General features: G+C 39.0%; 2 protein-coding genes across 2 annotated transcripts; both read left to right on the plus strand.

Annotated features, from left to right (window-relative positions):
* The first annotated feature begins 6,137 nt into the window (after nucleotides 1–6,137).
* On the plus strand, nucleotides 6,138–10,202 carry LOC104419771 (multidrug resistance protein 2). The gene is made up of 4 exons (XM_039301682.1): nucleotides 6,138–6,500; nucleotides 8,176–8,799; nucleotides 8,940–9,112; nucleotides 9,352–10,202. Exons 1-4 carry the CDS (start codon nucleotides 6,496–6,498, stop codon nucleotides 9,945–9,947), a joined length of 1,398 nt encoding a protein of 465 aa, XP_039157616.1. The 5' UTR covers nucleotides 6,138–6,495; the 3' UTR covers nucleotides 9,948–10,202.
* A 2,945-nt stretch (nucleotides 10,203–13,147) lies between these two features.
* Nucleotides 13,148–13,896, plus strand: LOC120288533. Its single transcript, XM_039302589.1, has 2 exons — nucleotides 13,148–13,611; nucleotides 13,705–13,896. The coding sequence occupies exons 1-2, from the start codon at nucleotides 13,186–13,188 to the stop codon at nucleotides 13,894–13,896; spliced, it is 618 nt and encodes a 205-aa protein (XP_039158523.1). The 5' UTR covers nucleotides 13,148–13,185.
* Nucleotides 13,897–21,252: the final 7,356 nt, after the last annotated feature.

Raw genomic sequence — 21,252 nt, forward strand, 5'->3', positions numbered from 1 at the left:
CTCAAAATAGGGAGTTATTGCTAGATTATGCAAAGACCATTGTAGGCATCTCGTGGATGGTTTTGTGAAGAAAGTCCTTTCTCCGTCTGCCCTCATTGTAAAAACCCTAGCTTTGAGGGGAGGCATGCACTTTATGGAGAAGACACGAATGGGAGCCCTTCAATTTAGTGAACAGAGTCAAACAAATACAGTAGTTTGGTTTCAGCTTGTGACGGACAATTTAATATCAGGAAATGCGATCTTGAGCCAGGCCGAGGTCCCATAGGTTGTTCATTCGATAGTGGTGGATTGTCAACAATTACTGGGCTCTTTAGCTGGGGTGTTCGTAGCCGTCTATTAGTGAGAAATGAATCAAGTCATGGATTGGGTTGCAAAGGCCTACTAAAATGGCAAATTGGTTGTCTAAACCTCCCCATTGTCTCTTATCTTTATTATGTTTTGACTTGGGACAATGTTTGGTACTTTTCCTATGTAGTAATGAAAGGAATATTTCTTCCACCAAAAAAAAAATGCTTAGGACTTATAATGCAATTTTCTTTTTAGTATAAAATTATGATGTGACAAGAAAATTCATCAAATTCAAGTCACATCTAAATCACAAAAATCTACTATTACAAGAAAAAAAAAAAAAAAAAAAAACAAAGCGAAACATTGATCATGTGGTTTGCACCGTCGAAGCCTTGTCAGGGCCATCAAAATAGACTTATTTTTCCTACATCACCATTCATTTCTTTTCTTGTTTCTTTTTCTTCTTTTTCAACGGGAGAATTTCGAGGTGCAGACACCTAGAGTGCCAAAACTTGGCATGGGGGAATACTTGAGCACCAAAAGTGCAAAAAGATATACTTAAGTGTCAAAATCAGAACAAAATGGATTAGTTAAGTGCCAATAGCAAGAGATTCCAACCAAAATATTGATGTAGTGTTTTTCTAATGAGACAAGTGCAAAACGACGACATTATTTTGCATGCTAACGTGGCTAGATAAGCATAAAACGACATCATTTTGCACGCTAATGTGGCTAAAGACGTGTTTGGTAATGATTATGTTCCCAGGAATAGATTCTGATCAGAAATGATTTTTTTTATTCTGTTCCCGAGAATTGATTCTAAGCATTTTAAGCCGTTTGGTAACTGTCCAAAATTTCTGATTCTGGAATAGAATTGCGTTTGGTACCGTGCTCATTGATTCTGTTTCAAATTAATTTCTTTTAATTTTTAAATAAATAGTTTTCTTTTTTTCTTTTCTTTTTCCTTTTTTTCCTATTCTTCTTCTTCTTCTTGTGGCCGACGACCTCATCGAAGCGTCGCCGGCCCTTGTCGGCCGAGCCTCGCCGGTAGCTGGGTGAGGCTTGCCCAGCCCCGCCAAGGCTTGGCCTCGCCGGGGTTGGGTGAGCCTCACCGATGGCCAGGCGAGCCTCGCCGGTGGCCGGGCGGGCCTCACTAGGGCTAGGTGAGCCTCAGGCTAGGCGGGCCTCACCTAGCCCGGCAAGGCCCGCTTGGCCACCAGCAAGGCTCGGCCTCGCCAAATTTGGGGAGGCCGAGCCTTGCCAGTGGCTGGGCTTACCTCTGGCGAGCTCGCCGGACCTTGCCCTAGCTTGGCAAGCTTCGACGAGCTCGCCAGACCGGCGGACAGTGACTGGCAGCGGCGGCGGACGGCAGCAGCAAGCAGCGGTAGAGGATAGATGGTGGCGATGGACAACGGCCGGCGGTGGCGGGCGACGGCAGGCGGTGGTGGACGGCGGTCGCGAGATGGCCGAAGGGAAGAAGAAGAAAAGTTGGTTTTGATTCTCAAATTTATTCCCAGAACAATAATCAACTTTTTTTTTTTATTCTTGATTCTACTCCAAATCTATTCCCAGGAACAAAAAATCAGAATCTGGCACTATTTGGCAAGTTGCCAAACAGCCCTTAAGAAGCCGAAAACGATGTCATTTTGCCTCGAATTTGAATTTTAATATAAATATTGATTTAATTAAATTTAAAACTAAATTATTAAAAAAAATAAAGGAGGAGATTGTAGAACAGTGATGGAATATTTATATTAAAATTCAAATCCGAGGTAAAATGTTGTCGTTTTGGCTCTTTTTACTAACTCAGCTTTCCGGTGATCCACGTAGGTGACTTATATTATTAAAAATAATCTATGTCAGATTTCCAGTACTCTTCACTGAAGTCGATACTTAAATATCCTATTTTTCAAAGAAAGTGACACTTAAGTGTACTTTTTGGAACTTTTGGCATTTAAATATTCCCCCGTGCCAAGTTTTGGTATTTACGCTGTACTTCTATATGATCAAAACGCAAACAACTCGCCAATGAAGTGGATCCATTCATTAACACAAGCCATCGGTTTTCTTTCTCTTTCAGTCGTTCAATGCTATTTGTTGGAAGCTTCTCTCTTTATTACCTTTTGATTATTCATGCAAAATTAACTTAACCTCAAGCCACCTGTGAATCCATTTAAGGATCTATTGATTGAGATTAGTGGTTATTAGCCTAATTTGTATTTACAAAGCGATAGGCTAAGCCACTAATCACTAATTAGCACTAATTATCCCCACTAAACTACCCTCCAATCAACACATGACATGAGCCTAAACATTTGTCTAGCAATCACATGCAAAGCTCAATTAAACATGCATTTGGGCTGATTAGCCTTAGATAATCAACAATCCATTATTAAGCCAATAAGGTCAACAGGAGAAGCCAAAAAATCTTTTCCTCTCTCTTCTTTTTTCATTGTCTTCTTCAACCTTCAACCATAGGGAGGGTTTGAGCTAGTCTCACTCTCCTCTCCCTCTATTTTGATTTTCTTTGAGTCTCTTTGTACTTTTCCTCTTTTTTCTCTCCCGATCTATATTTGGGAGTTGGGTCTCCTAATCTAGTTCTAGATTTGAGAGTTTGAACACTCTAAATCTAGTTCTAAACCTAGGAGTTTTTCTCTCCCAATTTAGATTTGGGAGTTTAATAATGTTGGTAGGGATTCGATACCCCCGTTCTCTATCCGTGTATAGGTCCTCTACCTCCTGTTTTAGTGATGATTGTAAGAGCTCTAGAGCTTTGGCATCTCGCTGAGTTAGATTTGTGTTTGTTCAACTTATTTTGTTTGTCTCCATACGACAATGGAATAGAGGAAGCCAAATGATGGCAATGCTGTATTTATTGGAGAAGGAATTTATGGTGTATATTCATCACTGACTACGATACGAGAACTAGCGATTGGCTACCAATTATTCTTCTTAACAAATCCGTTCTTTTGAAACGAGTATGTACTTGACCCCGCCGATGCTTTATTGATCCTCATTGTTTTTTGGATTTAGCTTTGTTTTGTAGTATTCTGGCATTTGCTTTACTTCGTTTCGATTTGCTTTACCATAAAAGTCTATATATTTCTCATGTGTCCTTTTGAGCCATGAATACAATTTTTTTTCAACCAAAAAAAAATAAAAATTAGTAACCCAATGATTGGATCACTTATTCATTTTTACTGATTCTGGGGCAGTTCTGTTTGCACTCAATTAGAAGACTTAATAACCTAGACACTAAGCAATTCGGGTGTCATTAGAAAGCTTGAAATGTTTAGTTTAAAGTTCATGTAGACACTTGGCTGAATTTAGATCCTATTGACCCGAAATTGACCCAACACTGAAACTGCTCCTGATTTGACCCGGTTCCAACCCGAGATTTGAAAAATGTGGGGAAAATGTCTGGAAATTTAAAAAACCAGCCAAATTTTACTGATAGCTAGTTCATATTGTTACAAACAACTTCCATATTTTGAATTTTTACAAAAAATTCCTCAAAATATGTGAAAATTGCAGGTTTTCCCAGGACTTAATTGAAAACAATTTTGTAGATCAGAAATGAACTTCTCCCGAGCTGCTAGAAGGCTTTTATAATTTAAGCCCACATTTTATTGATCGTTTGAACTTGTGCACGTGAATAGTTACTGGATATGTATAATCACTTTCTCTTATAAGTGAGGATTGTAACAAAAAGGTGTGATATGCTAATTATATTATAATCATCTACGGGATGTAATCCTAATTTAAGGAGGAACTAGGATAAATCTTGTATCCCGAGTCTTTTTCTTCCTTTTACTCTCTATTTCGATTTTTATTTGGGCGCCTAATCCTAACAAAGATGTTGACCATGAGGGCCGAGGGGCGTGGCTTCAATGGTGTGATCTCCGCGAAGAGGATCGGCATGGCATGGCGCATCATGAGGACCAATTGCGAGACAATTGCCATTGAGTCCATGACTAGGTGAGAGACGTCTTCTAGCGGGAGGCAGACGACATTGAGGAGGTCTTGGTAGGAAGAGTCCCGGGGGAGCTGGGATTGGGCAGCAGGCAGCAGGAGTGTCAGTGGTCACGACGCACGACGAAGATGGTGACAAGGAAGCGGTGGTGGACGGGGAAGCACTGGCCGAGTTCGAGGACCGGGATGAGGTGTCCCATGCCAGGGCTGGCTAGGAGGGCCATAGGGGTTTTTGGTAGGGATCGTCCATGGGTACACAAATGCAATGGGTGAGAGAGTTCGTGCATTTGGAAGAGAGGCGGTAATCGATATTAATTGGTTTGAAACATAGAGTAATATTTTTTTATTTTCCTAGCACGTGGCAGAGCTCTCTTCTGTGAGCTTTAAAAAAACACTTTCTTTTCGCATTGAGCAGTTCGCTTTCTTGATATGAACGCCTCACATACCTTTGCTTGACCACTAATTTCGGGTTTGAAGTCATTTTGAAATAGCAAAATATATGCAACGGATTGATGCAAGGAAGGACATGCCCATAGATGCTACAATACGCATGAAGAGGTCGATAGGATAAAAAATAAATTAAATACCGAAATATAAATAATTACAAGTAGGAAAAATAGTATCATCTACTAAAAAATAATAGTTAATGTTATTATATAGATCTATGAAATTTAAAAGTTGAAAAAATACTTGAAATTGGCTTTACAACTAATAACCAAATTGTTGTGTAACGAAAGAGGTTCTCATTTCTTTTACTCAAATTAAATTACTCTAGAAGTACTCTCCGGTAACCTAAAAATAGACGATAGTCAATTACACGTCTAAAATATGATACAAACTAAATTCGACGACAATGAATAATTCTTACTTTCATACAATTAAAGAAACAAAGATTAACTAATCTTTCTCCATAGTTATGGCTTATTCGATTACAAAGTCCTACAATAATAGGGCATTCAAAGAATACAAGATGATTATATTCCTATTATTTGAGTTATAAATTTTTTTCTATTTGGCAATAATATCCCAAAATCTTTTTCTTTGGTCAGAGAATAATATCAACTATTCAAAAAGTCGCAACTCAGGTCTTCATATATTCTTACTTTTTTGTATTATCACTTTGATTTGTTTCTTTTAAGGTAAGAAAATCGTTTTGTTCCGACAGCTTTTATATGCAAAGGCATTTTTATATAATAAAAATAGAGACCTATCTCGACAGTAGAGCAGTAGAGTCTCCGTGAAGCATCATGGCCTCAGATTGACACACACATGATAGAACTCTCTCACGTCAAAAAGATTAAGTTCTTCATTCGCTGGACCTACCAGTCGATTATTTTGGGCTGACACTGAAAATTTGCAAACTGTCATTCCGCCGATTTTTTTTTTTTTTTTTTTTTTTGGGTCGAAGTCATTCCGAAGATTGATAAGGGAAGAAGTTTCGAACAATCAGTATGAACTGAACTCATCATTGATGTCGAAGAAAAAGAAACGCTCCATATTGACGTTCTTTCCCTTCTTGCACTCGGTTGCAAAATTCTAGCCCTCCATGGATGGATTGAGACCCGATATAACGACTCAGCTCATTTTATGCCTAATCAAAGTCTCAATGGCTTTCTTTTCAAATGCTTAGGACTTGTAATGTAATTTTCTTTGTAGTATAAAATTATGATGCGACGGGTAAATTCATTGAATTCGAGTCACATCTAAATTGCAAAAATCTATTAATACAAAAAGGATAAATGCAAAACGTTGATCATATGGGTCGCACCGTCGAAGCCTAGTCACGGCCAGCCAAATACTCTTTTTTTTTCCCCACATCGCTGTCCATTTCTTTTCTTCCTTATTTTTTCCTTTGTCAGCTGGGAGAATTTCTATGATCAAAATGCAAACTACCCGCCAATGAAGTGGATCCATTCATCAATCCAATCCGTCCGTTTTCTTTCGGTTTCAGTCGTTCAATGCTATCCGTTGGAATCTTCTTTCCTTCATTCTGACGGGATCCCACCTTCCAATTTAGTCAACGCAACGCCATCAATGTAAGATAACGTCAAGCGGGATCTTTTCCCTCTGCAATGCCTGACCCTCGTACTTTGTTCACGTTCTTGTTGTTTCGATATTGCGGAAAGCTACATTCTCAGATCCGCCATAGCCGAAACTACGTGACCTCTTCCTGATTCGCAGGAGCTTCCAATTCTTGAGGAATCGCCCCGTGCAGCGTCTGTATATCCAGGAGTTATGAGGTGTGCATCTCTTCGCTTCTGTTCTTTTCCTTTTTCTCTTTTTTTTTTTGGATTTGTGATTATGTTTTCGAATTGGGTATTGTGTCATGTTCGGCTTGGTCTGGTCCTTATTTATTATCTTTCAGTTTTCACCATTTAATTCGTGCACGATGGGAGTTTGATTGTTATGTATAACGCGAGATTTCAGTGCTGATTTGTGTGGTTCTCTGTTCTAATACGGAAGCACCGCATTGACTGGGTGATGAATCGATTTTGACTTCCGTTTGGTATTGTTCATAGTGATTGTACCGTTTAATTCGTATGAGATCTTTACCTCACTGCTGTTTAGTGACCCAAAGATGATCAGTACACAACTATTTATGAATACCCCTTCGGTCTTACCGATTCCTGGAACTTTGGTGTTTCACCCTTTATTTGCTGTCATCATTCCACTGCAATGTTCATTGCGGATGCTTGTCATTCTCATTGCGCATCTTGTTAAGTATGCATCTGCTTCATTGGATGACGGTACGTGCCAATGCATCGTGTTGGCACAATCTTCTCCCCTTGGATCTCCTGGACAGAGATTGATCCTGAGTCGGGCACGATTTTTCCAATGCAGAAGATTCGATTTTGACATCTTAAGAAATGTAGAGTGACAATGAAGCTTTACTTAACCATCTAGCCATGCCTGCCATTCTGCTGCGAGTTACTCATTTTTATGCACCCTCACATAATCTTTTGAACTTCGGAAGTCCTCCTTCTCCCGAGTAGAATTGCTCCGAGGCCTCAGTTGGAGGTTGGAAATATGCCCGGGATCACAATAAATCCTTGGCTGATTGACGAAATATGGCTCTATTTTATGCAGTGTTGGTATGAATATAAGATTGTTGAGTTTCATCTAAAAATGCCTACTCTCCTAGCAGAACTTTGTAACATTTCTTTTTCTCTGGCTAGTCGCTCAAGGGAAATAACACCTCCACAATTTTCAGAGGTTGCAAATTAGATAATGGGAATACTATCCCCTTGAGAGGTTCCTTGAGACATCAAAAAGGCAGAATTTGAGGCAATCTATGCAAAACTGAGTCAACAAGAGTAGGAAACCTCCATAAAAGTAACATGTTCATCAATATAAACCAGACACCGATACTTGTAAAAGTGACATAACAATTGGCCCAGGTCATCTCTATGGTTTTTCACTGAGCATTCAACTTTTTTTCCTTCAGTCCAATGTCTACAACGATGAACATTTGGTTCTTTGTACCTTTTACGTCTTCCAATCTATTTTAACTGCCACTTATAATGTAGAATCTATTCTAGTTAGAGAATCCTTTTTTGTATACACAGCATATGTCTTAATACTCTATTTTTTCCTGTAAACCTGGCCTAACACATGAAAGATGGATGTGGACATAACCACATTAAAATGGACAAGATAGAATTACATGAATAACGTGCAAACTAGAAGTAAGAGGGAGCAACATAAGAGTTTTTGAGTTGTCCTTTGATGTCATATCAGACAAACTAACCTCTAAATGCGAAAGGAAATTGGCCAACAACATAAATATGTAGCATGTTTTGAACAATACTAATGATTTTCCGTCCTTTGCCTTTCAATGTCTTGATCTCTTCATCGGAACTGTTCTGCGCATTAATTGTTATATGTCTACCTACTCTTTTCTTCCATCTCAAACAGGGGTAAAAAGTACTTCGGATATTCTCTGTCTCTGATCATCATCAACTTGGCTGCTATAATGGAGCGTGCAGATGAAAATCTCCTTCCAGCTGTTTGCAAAGAAGTCAGTGAGACTTTCAATGTAGGGCTATCTGATCTAGGTTATCTTACATTTATAAGGAACTTTGTCCAAGGATTGTCATCACCCCTGGCAGGGATTTTAGTCATAAACTATGACCGGCCCACAGTTCTTACGTTAGGGATATTTTGCTGGGCTTTCTCAACTGCTGCAGTCGGTGCAAGCCAGTATTTCATGCAAATTGCATTTTGGCGAGCGCTGAATGGTTTTGGATTGGCAATAGTAATACCAGCTCTACAATCGTTTATTGCAGATAGCTATAAGGATGATGTAAGGGGCACCGGGTTTGGATTTTTGTCTTTTATTGGAAGTTTTGGGGGTATCGGTGGAAGTGGTTTAGCGACGGTTATGGCTGGCACAGAGTTCTGGGGAATTCCTGGGTGGAGATGTGCCTTCTTTCTAATGTCAACAGTTAGTTCATTAATCGGCTTCCTCGTTTTCTTGTTTGTTGTTGACCCAAGGAAAACCACTAACTTTACTCATGATTCTAGTGAGAATCTAGAAAGGTACATATGATTGCTTAAACTTCCTAGAAGCTTTGATTTTCCTTTTTCTGGTCCGGCTTTATCTCAATCTCGTCTGTTATAACTAATGGCCTCTGTGATGATCATGTCAAATTTTGGTCCTTAATATTCTTCCGTTGCAGAGATGCTTTGGTAGAGAGCGAAAGTAACACGAAATCAACTTGGATGGAGTCCTGGAAAGCAACAAAAGCTGTATTAATTGTGCAAACTTTTCAAGTAATCGTATTGCAGGGAATCATTGGTTCACTACCATGGACGGCCATGGTGTTCTTCACTATGTGGTTTGAACTTATAGGTGAGGCTTTTGTGCAGTTCCATGGTCGGTGATAGTCATCAGAATCTAGAGTTTGAAATTAACAAAGCTAGCTAAGTACATATGAGGATTCCGCATGCATCACTGGTTAAATGTTTGCTTTCAACCGGGCTTTGGTACTGGGATTTGTCAGAGAGATTTCTGATGACTGACTTCCTGTCGCATTCCTCTCTTTTATTTTGCTACATAATGTGTAAAGTCTTTTCTTTATTGATTTCCAGGTTTTGATCACAATGGTGCGGCAGCTCTATGTACCATTTTCTTAGTTGGGTGTGCTGTAGGGTCTCTTCTTGGAGGTATCATAGCAGATAGATTATCTCGAGTCCACCCCAATTCTGGTCGTATCATGTGTGCACAATTCAGTGCTTTTATGGGTATTCCTTTCTGCTGGTTTCTTCTCAGAGTGATCCCACAGTCGGTCGACAGCTGGTTTGCCTACTCCGCCACCTTACTTCTGATGGGCATAACCATCAGTTGGAATGGCACTGCAGCGAATGCCCCAATGTTTGCTGAAGTGGTCCCAGCCAAGCACCGGACCATGATCTATGCTTTCGATCGTGCCTTCGAGTTATCCTTATCCTCTTTTGCAGCTCCACTGGCTGGGATTCTTTCTGAGAAGATGTTCGGCTATGATAAGAAGACTGTGGATCCCGCTAAAGGATCGGTAGATGGAGCCTCCGCTCTATCGAAGGGGCTTCTCTCGATGACGGCAGTGCCATTCGGTTTGTGTTGCTTGTGTTACACGCCACTGTACAGAATGTTCAAGCGGGACAGGGAAAATGCGAGAATGGCGAGTTTGAAGGAGGAGATGACGTGACCACATACTTGTTTTCTCAGTAAATCTATTTAATTCTTCTGCTTGCCATCTCTGAAGTATGAACTCAGTTTATCAGCCTAACTTCGATCGTCAAGGTAAGGAGGGTACTGCTCCCCTTGCAAAAGCAAACCCACTTGGGCCCTGTTTGATTTTGGAGAAATGTCCTAGGGAATATGTAAATAACTTTTAGGTTAAAGGGATTTTCCGAAATGTAAATAGCGTTTAGTGAATTGTAATTTTAAAATACATTGGGAAACAACTCTGGCTCAAATGCTATTTAGTAAAAATTACATTTACAAATGACTTTTACTAAATTTATTAAAAACAAAAGTTTTTATATTTCCTTTTGGGAGTTCAACCATCGATAGCCAAATCTACTCTAGCCACCAGACGGCTTTGCCTAAGGCTACCTCCCTCAGGCGTCGCTTGAGTTGTGCAACCCATGCGACCGCCCTGGGGTTATGCGACCTCAAGCAACTGTCGCTTGGGTTGTGTGATTCATGCCAACGGTCGCATGGGTCGCATGACCTAGGAATTGCCTAAGAGGTCAAGCAACAGTCACCAAGGTCAGGTGACCCCTAAGCAACAATCGTCTATGTGCTCGACCCCTTAGAAAGCGATCATGGGGCTCCGACCGATTTTTCCGTGCAATAGTCTTCAAAGAAGATGAATAGTAAACAAGGGGTTAAGACTTGCATTCCGAGAATGCAACTTCTCAGAAGATCTCAAACCTGCTTTGGGCTACCTTAGAGCTTTTCGGAGATGTAATTGTATTTTCTCAAAAAAAAAAAAAAAAAAAAACAAACCAAGCGCATTTCTAAAATCCTTGCAAATACTGAACCAAACAGGTCTTTGAACTAGTAAGAATTGGGATCAACGGGAGTATAAGCCCCAGTGTTTCAGTGCACAAACCAGCGAAAGAGGGATGGTACGGATTTTACTTTGGTTTTGCGCTCGATTTTGGGATAAGTACACTAATGGTGCCATAAGTTGTGTACGGCGCTCACTTTGGTGCCAAAAGTTTCCGTCGAATCACTTAAGTGCCAAATCGGAGGAAAAACGATCACTTTGGTGCCACCGGCGAGAAATTCCGGCCAAAATAAATATGTGGCCTTTATATTTAAAAAAAAAAAAGTCGATGTGGCTTAAGATTGTCCACGGTGGATAGCATAAAATGACACCGTTGTCCTTTCTTCGTAAGAAACGACGTCGTTTCTTCCCATCCATCGTGGATTCACATAAGAAATGATGCCGCCTTGCTCCATAGCAAAAAATGATGTCGCTGCAGAGGGAGTAAAATAGGGTTCGTATACGGTTCTCCTCGACGCCGGCCGTAGCTTGCTCACCCACCGTCGTTCACCCACCGCCGTTCGCTCGCCCGCCATCACTCGCCCGTTGTTGCTCGCCTGTCGTCGCTCGGCCATCACTGTGGTTGCACCGTCGTTGACGATCGTTCAGGTTTGTCATGTTCTCTACGTGGATCAATTTTGCGAAAAATTTAGGGTTCCGAATGGCAAGTTAGGGCATGGAGGGCAAATTGAGGGCTCGGCTCAGGGGGAAAGTAGTGGGAAAAGTGGTGGGAAAAGTGGTGGGGATGTCACTTTTATGGGGACAGAATAGAAAAATTGATTCTTCCAGCGTTCGTTCACTTTCTGTTGTGGGGACCGAATAGAAAAACAGGGTGCGGAGGGACTTGACTCGGATGGAAACAGTGATGGGACCGAATTTGTTTGTTTAATTAATTGGACTGCTTTTGTTGGGGGACCGAATGTGAATGTGATTAAATTGAAAAATGGGTGGTGGGGACCTCACTTTGTTTATTTAATTTGGTTTATTTTGTTTCTGTAAATGCACCGAATTGGGGAGATTTTAGTCGCATTTGTTCCTTGACAACAAAACGACAAGAACCTATATGTAAAGTTGTCGATTCTGTCATGTGTTTCCAACAAAACGACAATAACTCTTTTTCTTTTTTTCCATTGGGTGCAGCATCGACATGGACGCAAATCAGGTAGGCGTCATTGTTTGCTATGGTGGAGAGTTTGTTATTGGCACTGAAGATTGGGAATATAGTGGTGGAAATGAAGGTACTATTTATGTAAATGTTTGGAAGCCATCATATATTGATTTTATGAGGGATTTGGTATATTTTTTACGATGCAAAGTGCAAAAACTACATTACTTGTGTTCTGGGAAAGAATTGAAGGATGGGTTGAGATTTTTAAATGACGATAATGGTATTAAGGATATCATTTACCATTATCTTCACGGTGAAGAATCTAAGGTATATGTTGAGTATTATAGTGAGGATGAGGATGAGGATGAGGATGGGGATGAGCAGACCGCCACTGAATGAGGAGAAGTGAGGGATCCTGTTCAAGCGAGTAATCAGGTTAGGGATGAGTTTAGGTTAGATGGAGGGCAAAATGATAGGGAGATAAGTCATATTGATAGAGATGAACAAAGAGAGAGATGTCCTGAAATCTTGGATGAAGATTTGGGTGAAGATGTGGGCGATGAAGACTTCATTGGATTAGAATGGGAAATTGCTTTATCTAGTGAATCGGAAGATGAATGTTTGACTGTAGTAAATTTCCCAAGTGACGAAGATAATGATGAACTCGCACAGTCAAGACAAAAGTAAAGGGAATTTTTGAGAAAAAAACTTGCAGCTGCAGCAAGAAGGCCCGAGTCAATAAATAGGGATGGAGATCCAGCTGAGGGTAATAGAAGTGAAGATGAAGAAAGCTGTGGCGATGAAGTTGCTGGTTTGGAAAATGAGCTTGACAATGATGATGAAGAACCTGCTCCTCGAAGAAAAAGTAAGTACCCTTGTTATGATCCATTTGTTGATAAACTGTTTTGTCGGTGGGCATGAGATTTGATGATGCCAAACAGTTCAAGGAAGCTATTGTGAAGAACTCAATTGGTAAACAAAGGAGCGTTCAATTCATTAGAAACACGAAGGAGTTTGTGAGAGCTAAGTGCTCACAAGCTAATTGTTCGTGGAAACTCTATGCTGCGCTAAGTAAGAATGGGTCATTCCAGATTAGGTCCTTTCAAGAGGAGCATACTTGTCCAATTATCTTTAACAATAAGGGTAACAAGTGTGTGGTTATCAAAGCATTTTTTCAATACTATCAAAGCAATACCCGAGATCAAGAGTCCTCAATTTCAACAGTTAGTGAATGAGCAAGTGGGGGTTAATGTGTCGAGGAATCAATGTAAGAGAGCGAAGATGAGGGTGATGAAGATATTGATGGGTGGGTATAAGGAAGAATATGCGCAGGTATGGGATTATGCTGGTGAATGTATGTTTCAAAACTCATCTAGTAGGGTATATATAGAGGTTGTGGAGAGGCCACTCCTTGATCTTGGGCCTAGATTTGATAGATTTTATGTCTGTTTTGATGCATGCAAACGGGGCTTCTTGGCTGGTTGTAGAAGAGTTATAGGATTGGATGGATACTTTCTAAAGGGTTTATGCAAGGGGGAGTTGTTGGCTGCTGTGGGGAGAGATGCCAATAATCAAATGTTCCCGATAGCTTGGGCAGTGGTAAAGATAGAGAACAAGGATATTTGGTCCTGGTTCCTAAAAAATTTAATGGCTGACCTTGAGATAACCGATGGGGGAGGATGGGCATTCATGAGCGACCAACAGAAGGTAATTTCATTGTCAATTATAATATACTCCATTTTAATATTAGTCACTTGCATATTTTTCTTGACTTGTATTTATTGGTTTGAATTTTTGTAGGGACTTATTCCTGCATTGGCTGAATTGATGCCACATGCTGAGTATAGAATGTGTGCGAGGCACATATATGCAAACTGGTCAAGGAACTTCAAAGGAGATAGGCTGCAGAAGCAGTTCTGGCAGATAGCAAAGAGTACGAATATGGTTGATTTCAAATTAGCTGCAACAGGGATTGTTGCAGCTGACAAATGACGGTTTTGATGCACTCTTCCATACAGAAGCTAAGCACTGGTGTCGGGCCTTCTTCAGCGAAGAGTTCAAATGCGATATCATTGATAACAACCTTAGTGAAGCTTTCAATGGTAGAATTTTAGAGGCCATGTGCAAACCAATCATCAGCATGCTTGATGATATTCAAGTTATGGTTATGACTAGACTGCATAGGCAAAGAGATGAGGCTAGAAAATGGAGTAGAGACTGTGGCCCTAGGATTGTGAAGAGATTGGATGCAAATATTGCTGTTAGTAGGTTCTGCCATCCAGTTTGGAATAGAGATAATGGATATGAGATTATTCAAAATCAGGATAAGTATGTTGTCAACCTGGATAGAATAAAGTGTTCATGCTGAGCCTGGCAACTGAATGGAATTCCCTGTGTCCATGCCATTTGTGCTATTCAGATGAAGCAAGAAAACCCAGATGATTACCTACATGATTGGTACAAAAAAAGCTCATACCTTGCTTCATACCAATTCATGTTGCAGCCTATCAGAAGCAGCAAATTTTGGGAGCCAACAAATCATGAAAGTCCTCTACCTTTACCGCTGAAGAAGCAAATAGGAAGGCCAAAAAAGAGACGAAGAATGCAGCAGGAAGAGACATCAAGTCAAAGGATGAGTAGGACTGGATCAAAGATGAAATGCTCCTATTGCCGCAAGGAATGGCACAATAAGAAAGGTTGTGAGCTGAAAAAGCAGCATCAACAGCAAGATGTAATGGCTGATTCAGTGCCGAGAAGGACCCTTGAAGAGTTTCTTGTTGGGCCTATTGAAGGGATGACAGAAGGCCCTGCTGTAATTCCTACTGAAGGGCAAACAGAAAACCATGTTGTAAGGTAAGTATCCTCTTGGTCTTAGTAACTTTACAGTTATTATTCGATAGTGTTGTTGGTCATAATCCTAATATAGTACATTGTTGTAAGGCCTACTAAAGGGCCAGAAAAAGGCCATGTTGTAGGCTCAAGTGCAGGGATAGGGACTGGAATGGGCAGGACAACAACAACAACAACTGAGTCCACTGTTGAGCAAACAAGAAAAAAATATCCTGTAAGTTGTACATCGCTGTGTTTAGTCTTTTATGGGCTAAAATTTACATTTGTTATGTGTTTCTCAAGTGAGAAGACGAGCAACTGCACAAGTTGCAGAGGTTGCTACAAGGATTATTGCTGCTGAAAATGATGCACCACAACGAACAAGAGGGGCTCTTGGGAAAAGATTAAGGCAATATGGTTATGGGATTTACACAGATAAACATACTGGAATGACCATTTTGAATGTGAGATTTATAGGCCTCATGCATTTAATTTGTTGTATTTCAATTCATTTGGTTGATAATATCACTATGTTCTTATAGCCTGGGAGAACTTCGGAGGTACTTCTCTCTCAAGATGGGCCAACTCAAGAATCAATGGCGCAGCCAAAGAAAAGTGCTCCAAAGAAGAAGAAGACATCGGGTACAGCTGCGAAACAGCCATCCAAAAAAAACCCAGCACCAGTTCCATCTCAACCAACGATTGGGAGCAGTAATGATGATATGGACCAACACATGACACGTGGTCGAACAAAAATAGCCGTCGTCAAAAACAAGGAAAAGGAAAATGAGGTGATAGAAAGCCCAACTAAAGAACCTGCACATCCAGTTCGAAAAAGTGCTCGGATTATGAATCAATTCAAAGCTCCAAGAGGAAAAGGAGATCAAGGTGTTGTCAATATTGACTGATGGGAGGGAGGGTGCTGGACATGGTCTCTTTTTATGTGATGCTGGACATGGTTTTTTTCATGTGATGCTGGACATGGTCTTTTTCATGTTTTCTTCTTTTTTTAGGAGTGTGTTGGATTGATGGTAGTTGTTGCTTGCAATGCCATTGTTTTTTTTTTAAGAGAGTGTTGAACTCTCAATGCTTGGGGAGTGAAGTTAGACATGCTTTTCTTTTCTTTTGTAAACAATCAATCAATGTTAATGGCAAGTACTAGAATGCTAGCAAGTCAGTTATGCTGCTGCTGCTGTATATTTTATTTTTGTTGTTACTGCAATGTTGCTGTTGCTGCACTGTTGCTGTCAGCATTGTTGGTTAAAGTTGTAGATTATAATGAATTTGTTGCTGTCAACATTGCTGCACTGTTACTGTGCTGCACTGTTGCTGATTATATGTGTTACTACAAAAACACTTTGGGTGCTGGTACATCTTGTTGCATCTGGGCTAGTGTACGAAGATGCACTAGCAACTCAACTGGTGCAAGAACAAGGTGCATTTGGAATGTGACGTTTGGCACTAACATGTTCTTTTTTTAAAAAAAAACTTGTGCAACGTAAGTGATCACTTTGTAATCGTGACTGTCACTTAAATGATCACTTTCATAAAAACTTCGCACTTAAATAATCACTTTCATAAAAACTTGGCACTCAAGTGATCACTATTTACAACTTATGACACTGAAATGGTCAATCGTGAATTTGCCACCATCCTTTAATTTCGGCCATGGTTTGCAGTCGCAGCAAACTAGCAAACCAGCAAACCATCGAACTATTACTAAATAAAAAATGCAGCAAACCATCATCAAATAAAAAAATGTAGCAAACCATTACCAAAAGCTTTCAATGCAGCAAACCATTATCAAATAAAAAATGCAGCAAACATTACCAAAAGCTTTCAATGCAGCAAACCATTACCAAACAGAAAAATACAGCAAACCATTACTAAAAGCTTTCAATGCAGCAAAGCATTACCAAATAAAAAATGTAGCAAACCATTATATTTGAAGCAAAAACTAACCAAAACAAACATTGACAATACACGACTAAACAACAAAACTTTTAAGTGCTCACAACTAATGCATTCCAAGTCCAACTTTGCATTTCTACCCATAGATTACAACAACAAAACATTCTGCTCCATACAAAAATTGCAGCAAACCAAAAAACACATTTTACTTATAAATAATCAAATACAAGTGCATATTCCACGTCTTCGACTATGGTAGTAGACATACAAACTTCTTCTCATTACTCACTTTACATTTGAATAAACTACCCAAGAGAATAAGAACACAATCAACGCTCGATAAAAGTTTCTTTCGATTTTCAGCCTTGAAACGTCCATCTTCAAATGGTCCACCAAAGATGTTAAACCCTTCATTTGAGCTTACATTGAGTCGACATCCTCCAACTCGTCCATTAACATAGGTGGAGGTTGATTTCGGCCTTCAAGTAACTCCAATATCACATCTGTCGCTCGATCAGAGAATTTTTTATCAATCCATTTGAAATATTAGCACTTCGAGCCTTCTCTATATTTGCCGCACCCATGGAATCTTCTCCCGGGATTCAACCGAGTCCAAGATGTTCTTCTCGGACTCGGTAACCCACAATAATAGTAATATTCACCATCTAATTCACTTTTCTTATAGGAATGTGAGCCGCTGCTGAAACTTTTGTCCTCCATTTGCAAGAGCGAGCTGATAACTTTGGGAGAAAATTGAAGTATGTACTCGAAATGATCGAATTGGGGATTTAGGGTTTTCAACTTCCGGTTCTAATCGAAATTAGGGATTTAGGGTTTCTTATTTGGGAAAAAACGGTAAACGGCATCGTTTTGTTCTTTGTATGCTGATTGTATTTTGAATGATATAGTGCATGTTTCAGCTCCCTAAATTACATATGATCGCAATACGAAGGCTATTTGAATTTAGAAGCTGACAAAACATTCTTTATTCTCTCCAGACTTGTATGTATTGCAGATCAAGGGACGATAGAAGGATTTAACAGGTGAATCAACTTGTGATTTCAAGGAGGAACAATGAGAGTGTGCACGGATCATGTACAAGCTGTTTCCCAGAAAACCAGCAAGGCTATTTGCGGGAATTTCCAGTACTTTCAATACGTAAATTTTGGGGAATTTTAATGGCACAGCAATGCACAATACATGCGTTTTGTTTTTTTTTTTTTTGTTTACTACGCATTTGTGTTTGGTTACAATGTGTTAAAAGTCCAATTAATATGTTTAGATTAAAAACGAAGTGAGACAACATGTAGATAGAACTAAACCCATTAAAATCTAGTATTTAAGTAATATGAGATAACATTTGACACCTCTTTTGGTATGCAACCATGTCACAACCTACTTTTCTGTGGGACTATCCTCAGCGAATAGGTTTTAGAGGTATTTACTCAAAAAGATGATTTGAATGGTACATGCAAGTGATAATCTCAAACGGTCCATCAAATGGTAACACCACAAATAGTTCATTGATTTCGAGTGTGGAATCTCTCAAGTCCATGTCGTGTAGGACATGAGATTCCTTTTAAATTCTTTAACAACGTAAGTGTTTTCTAGAAACCAATTGAAATGCGGGGGTATTGTCTCAATTCTTACAAAACCAAAGATGATAAGGGTGCCTTTGGTAACGCTTTTATTCCTGGGAACAATTTCTGATAAAAAATGATTATTTTTATTATGTTCCCGAAAACAATTTCTAAGCATTTTAAGTCAAAACTTTCTAATTTCAATTTTTAAAATTATGTTTGGTCATTTGATAACTATCCAAAATTTCAATTTTCAAAATAAAATTATGTTTGGTACTATGCTCAAAATTTCTACTTCAAATCATTTTCTTTTAATTTTCAAATAATTTTATTACTTTTTCTTTCCTTTTTTTTCTTTTTTCTTCTTTTCTTTTTTTCCAATCTTTCTTTTCTTCTTCTTCTTCAAGTCGCCAGTCACGACCTTGGGATAACCAACAACCGGCCGACGAGGGCCGACGACCTCACTGTAGCGTCGCCTGCCCTTGGTGAGGCCGGCCCTCGTCGGCCGAGCCTCGCCAACAACTGGGCGAGGCTTAGCTGAGCCATGGCTGGGTGAGCAGCCTCGCCCAGATCTAGCAAGGCCGAGCTCACCAAGCCGTCGACGAGGCTCAATCTCACTAGATCTAGGCGAGGTCGAGCCTTGCTCAGCCATGGCTCGGCCGAGCCTCGACAAGGCTGGGTGAGCCTCACCGATGGCCAGGGGAGGCCCACCTCGCCGGTAGTTGGGCTTGCCTCCGGCGAGCTCGCCGGACCAGTTGCAAGCAACCAGCGACGGTGGCTGATGGACGGCAACCACGGTGATGCAACATATGAAGAAAAAGAGAAGAAGAACAAGAGAAAAGAAAAGAAATAGAGAAAATAGGCTCTTGATTCTAGAATTATTCCCGGGAATAAGAATCAACTTTTTTTTTATTCATAATTCTACTCCAAATCTATTCTCAGGAGCAAAAACTTTACCAAACGTAATTTTGTTCCAAAACTACTCCCATGAACAAAAGAATAAATATTGTTTGGCAAATTAACAACCAGGCCCTAAGCATGCTAATGTTAGTGCCCTTTCGGTATCTTTTCCAAAGTGGTCATGCATTCTTGATTATCAATTGCAATCCTTTAGGTATCAAAATCGCTAAGTAATCATGCAAATGTTTTTTTTATTTATTTATTGTGAATTTCACTATAATTCTAAACAAAACTCAACCTATTTTAGAAAAGGAAAATAGCAACCGATTTATTAAAAGATAGTGTCGTAAGTGATGATTTAAAGGTGATTATCTAAGTGCATAAATGTAAAACCTATAGTCTCGTTGGGTTAAAAAAAATAAATAGCTTTGTTCTAAACCATGGGATAGCAATCTCCATGAGCTAAATTCAAATTGAGTATAATTTCTATATCCAAGCTATATCCACGACAACCACTAAAACCCTTGACAATAAGCATACTGACTAAAAAAGCAAGCTAAATCTAATGCTAAAAATTAACAACCTAATCAAAGCCTCTTATTTCTAACCATTTTCTAATTTCTTTTAATTCTCCAATTTTTTTAATTTTTAATTTTCGGATTTAAAAAATATTTTTAAAAATTAAAATTTTATTCGAAAAAAAGAGACCCAAGCTGGACCCTTGGCCCGGTCCGGATATGGACTAACTCTGGTCTCACGAGTCTTGGATTTGGGCTTGACACCATCGGGTTCCCCCATCGAACCCATCAAAACTTTTCAAACCCATTTTCCAAATATAACACTATTTTGCCTAATTTATATTTAAGCCATATCGAGCCTCAAGCCCAACTCTTATCATGACCATATCTAACTGACTCGATAAATTGACCTCAATTCCATGTCATTTAACGATTGTATGATTAGGTTTATTTAATGCATGTCATATTAAAATAGTTTCATGTTGATTTTTTCCCGTCATTAGAATTAGCTCATGTCAGGTGTCATTATGCATATTTAACCTAATTTAGCATTTCATATCGTTAATTTTCATTGAATTAAAGAAAACCCGCCCAAAAAAAGAATTAATTAGTTAGAATTGAATAAACTTTTTGGAGATAATGTTTAGGATAGGCACTATGAATAATTTGCAATTTTTTTGGAAAATTAGTTAATATATCTAGCTTACATTGAGGTATTTAATTATTTCTCTATTCTTGCAATTTATTTATTGCTTTTCTTTATTGAATGTTATTTTTATTTATTAGGCACCTGCACGATCAATCACTTGCATGTTAGTGGCTATGTTAAAATTGATTCAAATGGCCTGCAATTTTTTTTTTTTTGAATAAAAGAGAAAAGGTACGCAAATGACATCAAAGTACTAGTGTAACCTAGTCTTCAAATCCATTTAATCTCTAGTTCGATGATGTATAATAATTCTCCTAATACTTTACTTGGATTTCTAATTAACTAACTCAGAATAAATTAGTGGCAACTATAAAATGAAAATGAATTGCATGTTTGAACTTAAGTTACGAATTGGTATAAGATTGAGAGAGTTCAAGCTAAGTACAAATTTAGTAATTCATTAGCCAGCCCCAAGGGTAGTTCACCATTCAGGTAGGTCACAAAATTCATATTCTCAAGATTGCATGTGTATTGCACATATATCTCCCTTTGATGGTACATATGTTAATTGAGATATTATCTTAATATAATTATCTAATAAAGCCTATGAATAGGCTAATATATTCTTCATTGAAATACACATAAAAATATTTACAAAATTTCATATTCCTATCTTGCACATCATTATTCTAGTTAAAGAATCTTTTTTTTTTTTTTTTGTATACACAGTGTATTTCTTAGTAATTTTTTTTTTTCTTGTAAACTTGGCCTTACACATGAAAGTTGGATGTGGACATAACCACATTAAAACAAACAAGATAGAATTACGGGAATAACATGCAAAATAAAAGAGGGAGGGACAGCATAAGAATTATTTAGTTGTCATATCAAATGAACCATTTCCCCCTAAACCCAACAAGAAACTGGCCAACAATGCATACGTAGCATGTTTTGGGACAAT

This window comes from Eucalyptus grandis, chromosome 9 (genome assembly GCF_016545825.1).
Source record: "Eucalyptus grandis isolate ANBG69807.140 chromosome 9, ASM1654582v1, whole genome shotgun sequence".
Classification (NCBI taxonomy): Eukaryota; Viridiplantae; Streptophyta; class Magnoliopsida; order Myrtales; family Myrtaceae; genus Eucalyptus; species Eucalyptus grandis.

Coding starts and splice junctions, on each gene's coding strand:
- LOC104419771 (XM_039301682.1), top strand. Junction 8,800..8,939: donor TCTAGTGAGAATCTAGAAAG/GTACATATGATT, acceptor CTTCCGTTGCAG/AGATGCTTTGGTAGAGAGCG. Junction 9,113..9,351: donor TATGTGGTTTGAACTTATAG/GTGAGGCTTTTG, acceptor ATTGATTTCCAG/GTTTTGATCACAATGGTGCG.
- LOC120288533 (XM_039302589.1), top strand. CDS start 13,186: ATGAGGGTGATGAAGATATTGATGGGTGGGTATAAGGAAGAATATGCG. Junction 13,612..13,704: donor TCATGAGCGACCAACAGAAG/GTAATTTCATTG, acceptor GAATTTTTGTAG/GGACTTATTCCTGCATTGGC.